The sequence below is a fragment of the Panulirus ornatus genome, chromosome 40 (genome assembly GCF_036320965.1).
Source record: "Panulirus ornatus isolate Po-2019 chromosome 40, ASM3632096v1, whole genome shotgun sequence".
Taxonomy (NCBI): domain Eukaryota; kingdom Metazoa; phylum Arthropoda; class Malacostraca; order Decapoda; family Palinuridae; genus Panulirus; species Panulirus ornatus.
In genome coordinates this window covers 12,638,748-12,644,638 of record NC_092263.1, presented here as the reverse complement: position 1 = coordinate 12,644,638, position 5,891 = coordinate 12,638,748, and the positions used below count along the sequence as shown (strand labels likewise).

Here is a 5,891-nt window from a genome sequence, read left to right as displayed (position 1 = left end):
CTTTCTGTCTTTCTGTCTGTCTGTCTATCTCCTCGTACAGATAATCTTCTGTGTAATTATGTCCCAATGAATTCTTATTCTTATCATGACACTTCAAAACAGTATATTGTTGAAGAACAGAATTCGGGGTTCATTTTCAAGATTTCAAATTTCTTAACATTACTGAAAGCTGAAATTCAGCTTACAAGCAACAGGATTTTCAGGCAGTATAACTGTTTGTGGTCGACTATTTTCCTTTTGTCTTTCTAGATGCTTATACCAGAAATGAACATGTGGTATCATTATGCATTTATCACCATACTGTGTATGTGTGTATGTATGTATGTATCGATGTATGTACGTATACATATATGAAGGGAAAAAATGGATTCGTTTCAGGTTCCAAAGACTGAAATACAGTTAATCTTAGTCATTTATTTTCACAAGAAATGCCTTAAATGTTCCTTACAAGGTTTTCTGAAGACAAAGAACACCAGAGAGAGAGAGAGAGAGAGAGAGAGAGAGAGAGAGAGAGAGAGAGAGAGAGAGAGAGAGAGAGAGAGAGAGAGAGAGAGAAAGTAACTGAAACTCTCCTTTTCTTTTTAGGGTCCGGTCTGAAGTTGTATCTTCGTCATTATTCTGAAAATATAAAAAAAACAGTTAATCCTACAAATTCAGCTGACTACAGGTCTTACTGAAACTTACATGTATTATTATGATGCATATAATATAATGTATTATCTTGTAATCTCTATAACTTTATCATTTCATGTTATCTTAATCATGTAAGATTTGTTAAAGTTACATTATTTTTTGAGGGTCTCACTATTGTTCAGTGAAAAGAAAAAGGTTGACGAAATGAAAGATGTTAATATTTGAAAATATGAAATAACCGACATTGATCACTTGTTGATAAACAAATTGTATTTCTTAATACCCAGGTCAGAGTGCTTAGTACTTGACTTACAGTGATGGTGAACAAATAACCTTGTGAGGGTGGTATATGGGGGCCGACGTCTGGAGGCTGTCTATGGACTACCTCCTTACCATTGGTTCTCCACTTATGTTGACACTATAGCATTCTTTTGACTCGCTTAAACTACAGAATATCACATCATTACATTAAGCTCACCTTTAACGACCATAGCCATATCCACCATATCCACCACCGTATCCACCACCGTATCCACCGTAGCCGAATCCACGGCCTCCATAGCCGTATCCACCATAGCCATATCCACCATAACCTCCATATCCACCACGGCCGAATCCACCACGGCCAAATCCACCATAACCATAGCCACCATAGCCAGGTTCAGGCTCGGGGCTGGCCAGGGCACAGGCCACAAGGAGGAAGACAGACAACACAGCGATCACCTGCAACACAACATGATGGTAGTCAAGTGTTGTTAACCAGCAACACAACATGATGGTAGTCAAGTGTTGTTAACCAGCAACACAACATGATGGTAGTCAAGTGTTGTTAACCAGCAACACAACATGATGGTAGTCAAGTGTTGTTAACCAGCCACACAACATGATGGTAGTCAAGTGTTGTTAACCAGCAACACAACATGATGGTAGTCAAGTGTTGTTAACTAGCAACACAACATGATGGTAGTCAAGTGTTGTTAACCAGCAACACAACATGATGGTAGCCCAACGCTTGACCCCCAGGCAACACAAATCATTGATATTAATCTCTATATTCTATAAATGTACCAAATATTCGAACTGATCTCTACTAGTGAGTAATCAACTTGTAGTCACATAAGTTACCAAGTTACATAAGTTACATAAGTTACATAAGACAACGCAATTGATAAGCTATCTAAAATCTAAGATCGATTTGAAAACAGATGTCTTCTGCTGTTCAACAAGAAGAAATGAATTGGTCAGGAGGTCTATAAGTGACGAGGGATCTAGTCTATAAGTGACAAGGGATCTAAGAGGACTCACAGCCTTAACCATCGTGTTCAAGCGTCGAGACGAATGTGAATCCTACAGGCCAGATGGATGCCTTATATATACACACACACACACCGCCCCAGACAATGGCATTGTGTGACCCAGATCTGGAAGACGGGGGAAAAAAATATATATATTTATTCACAAGTTTGGACGAGACACCGTTCGTCTCCAACCTTCACCCACAGATCACTGAAGTATTCTCAGGGTGTGGGGGGGTTGGGGGAAACAATGGGACGATAAAGTTGTAATGAAAAAGAAAAGAAAAAGAGGCGGGAAAAAATGCTTTGGTGTTTTGGTTCAGGCGAGATCAATTCTGTTCACGGGACAAGGTTACAGAAATGGGAGTGGCCGGGAATACAGAAGAACTTAAAGAAATAAACATTTCAGTATCTCTTTCATTACGTGTGATAGATATATATGATCACACACAACAAGAGGTAAACTGGGTATACCTTCCCAGGCTGTTTGAGATGATGGAAGAGATCAAAGAGAGAGATGTATGTTGCTAGCCATACCTTAACGTAAACATATATCCAACCCTTTGCTCTGTTGAAGGTTAGGTTGAACCATTTGGTAAGTCTCGGACACAATGTGATAGAAAGCGACCAATATTACTCCTTCTTTCTTTCTTTCTTTCAAACTATTCGCCATTTCCCGCATTAGCGAGGTAGCGTTAAGAACAGAGGACTGGGCCTTTGAGGGAATACCCCCACCCGGCCCAATTCTCTGTTCCTTCCCTTGGAAAAAAAAAAAAAATATTACTCCTGTTATGGATATTTTTGTTCCCTTTTTTCCTTTTTTTTACGAAGTCTAATACGATGGGTTATCTTGGCAATTCATTGCCTTTCTCGTCTGCCATACGCGAGGTGATTACACTTGCTTAAATATCTTAAAGCCAATTACTAGTTTAATACTTCTATTTTGCCAATTAGCATTCTTTATATACACCAGATAATTAAGATAAGTGTCTACATTTTTACCCCATACGTAATATGCACAGGAAGATAATAGATACAATTAGGCTTATGCTATATTTAATGTCATTTATATAAACCCAGAGACACTCATAAAGAAAAGATTTCTACTCAACAGATCTATTGTCATTAAGAAGTGACGAATTCCAGTTAGCAGCGAAGTGGTGTGTGGAGAGTACGGAGGCATCCGGGTCACTAGGTAGACGGAACAAAATCATTGATGACAAATAAGACCGCAGGAGAAGTGTAGACCACAAGTGAAGTGTAGACCACAGCTGAAGTGTAGACCACAAATGAAGTGTAGACAATAGGTAAGCGTAGACCACAGGCGAAGTGTTGACAAGCAAAGTATAGATCGCAAGTGTAGACCACAGGTGAACTGTAGAACACAGCTGAAGTGTAGACCAGAAATGAAGTGTAGGCAATAGGTAAGCGTAGACCACAGGCGAAGTGTAGACAAGCAAAGTGTAGATCGCAAGTAAAGTGTAGAACACAGGTGAAGTGTAGACCACAGCTGAAGTGTAGACCAGAAATGAAGTGTAGGCAATAGGTAAGCGTAGACCACAGGCGAAGTGTAGACAAGCAAAATGTAGATCGCAAGTGTAGAACACAGGTGAGGTATAGATCACAGATGAAGTGTAAATGATTGGTGTAGACCAATGGTGAAATGTACACAGGTGTAGAGAACAGGTGAAGTGCAGGAAAGATACAAAAATGTCCCTGGATATCCCCTAAGAAGGGCAGTGACACAGACACTACAGTAGCCAAGGGGTAGTGCCACAGACACTACAGTAGCCAAGGGGTAGTGCCACAGACACTACAGTAGCCAAGGGATGGTGCCACAGACACTACAGTAGCCAAGGGGTAGTGCCACAGACACTACAGTAGCCAAGGGGTAGTGCCACAGACACTACAGTAGCCAAGGGGTGGTGCCACAGACACTACAGTAGCCAAGGGGTGGTGCCACAGACACTACAGAAGACATGGGTGGTGCCAAAAGCAGTAGGGAAGATAAGGGTGGTAAGAGGTGGTCGAAGGTGTGTACTATATCATCTGTGGTGCCAAACGTATATACTATGACTGAAACGATGTCAAGGGCATTAATTCTAAAGTCATATATTCCGTGCTCTTCTATCTTATCCCACCAATAGGCCACCTTAAAATACAAATAAAATCTGTGATACATCTTTTTTTTTTTTCTCTCTCTCTCTCTCTCCTCGCGGTTTAATGTGTCATGAGATTGTATTCCAAAGTCTGTGAGTCAGGGTCGAGAGGAACGTGTGTTTTGTCAAAGCCCTGAGGGTCTAATTTTCCTCAATTGCCACTTGTCACCATTGTTGGGGGTGGGGTATATAAGGGTGGGGTCGGGCTAAAGACATTCAGTCTCATTCAAGGCTTCAACAACACCACTACCATCATGTTTAAGGTTGTGAGTTCCTACACAGGTTTTCTGCCAATGAGAATCTTCTATGATCTACTTCTAAACAAGGACCATATTCTTAGATGTATCATGCTTGATATAAGACGTGGTAGATCCAGGTCATTTATAATTTCCCACATGTAGATGTAAGAAGTAAATATTTCTAAACGTTCACGAAGGTTTATTTTGTCACATTTTGGACACACTGTTGTCTGGGGTTTGCCATGTAAGATAAACACAGGGAGTAAGGATTTTCAGGCCCATCATGTTGTGTTGCTGGTTAACAACACTTGACTACCATCATGTTGTGTTGCTGGTTAACAACACTTGACTACCATCATGTTGTGTTGCTGGTTAACAACACTTGACTACCATCATGTTGTGTTGCTGGTTAACAACACTTGACTACCATCATGTTGTGTTGCTGGTTAACAACACTTGACTACCATCATGTTGTGTTGCTGGTTAACAACACTTGACTACCATCATGTGGTGTTGCTGGTTAACAACACTTGACTACCATCATGTTGTGTTGCTGGTTAACAACACTTGACTACCATCATGTTGTGTTGCTGGTTAACAACACTTGACTACCATCATGTTGTGTTGCTGGTTAACAACACTTGACTACCATCATGTGTTGCAGGTGATCGCTGTGTTGTCTGTCTTCCTCCTTGTGGCCTTTGCCCTGGCCAGCCCCGAGCCTGAACCTGGCTATGGTGGCTATGGTTATGGTGGATTTGGCCGTGGTGGATTCGGCCGTGGTGGATATGGCGGTTATGGTGGATATGGCTATGGTGGATACGGCTATGGAGGCCGTGGATTTGGCTACGGTGGATACGGTGGTGGATACGGTGGTGGATATGGTGGATATGGCTATGGTCGTTAAAGGTGAGCTTAATGTAATGATATTCTGTAGTTTTAAGTGAGTCAGAAGAATGCTTTAGTGTCAACATAAGTTTAGAACCAATGGTAAGGAGGTTAGTCCATAGACAGCCTCCAGACGTCGGCCCCCCTATACCACCCTCACAAGGTTATTTGTTCACCATCACTGTAAGTCAGGCACAACTCTCTGACCTGATTCTCTTAGTCTGATGACTGAAAAACTCAATCTTTGATTAAGTAGAGCTATCGCATTTCTTTTCTTTTTCGAGTGTTTTTAATTAATATTTTTTTGACATCATCCGTTACAATAGAAGGAAATAATGATGATAAACTTTTCATATGACAATGATAGGAAATAATCAATATCTATAATAAATATCAATAAATAATCAATAGATAAATAATAAATAATCATTATCTATATATACACATCAAGAGTTACAGGGCTTTATATGTAAAAATATGTATATCATGAAAGCAATGATAACTCTATTGAAGAACTGTAATCAATTGAACTTTTATAATTAACTGTTTCCATCACTCTTTTCAGAACAGCGACCAAAAAAACCCACTTCAAGATCGGACGGTAAACACATGATGATTTCCATGGCTCTTTCTCACTATGATAACCTTCGTCTTCAGTTGAACACATAGATCAAGAT

General features: G+C 40.3%; 1 protein-coding gene across 1 annotated transcript; it reads right to left on the bottom strand.

Annotated features, from left to right (window-relative positions):
- Positions 1–403: 403 nt before the first annotated feature.
- On the bottom strand, positions 404–2,002 carry LOC139761544 (uncharacterized). The gene is made up of 3 exons (XM_071685807.1): positions 1,939–2,002; positions 1,112–1,356; positions 404–618 (listed from the first exon to the last, which is right to left on the bottom strand). Exons 1-2 carry the CDS (start codon positions 1,948–1,950, stop codon positions 1,114–1,116), a joined length of 255 nt encoding a protein of 84 aa, XP_071541908.1. The 5' UTR covers positions 1,951–2,002; the 3' UTR covers positions 404–618; positions 1,112–1,113.
- Positions 2,003–5,891: the final 3,889 nt, after the last annotated feature.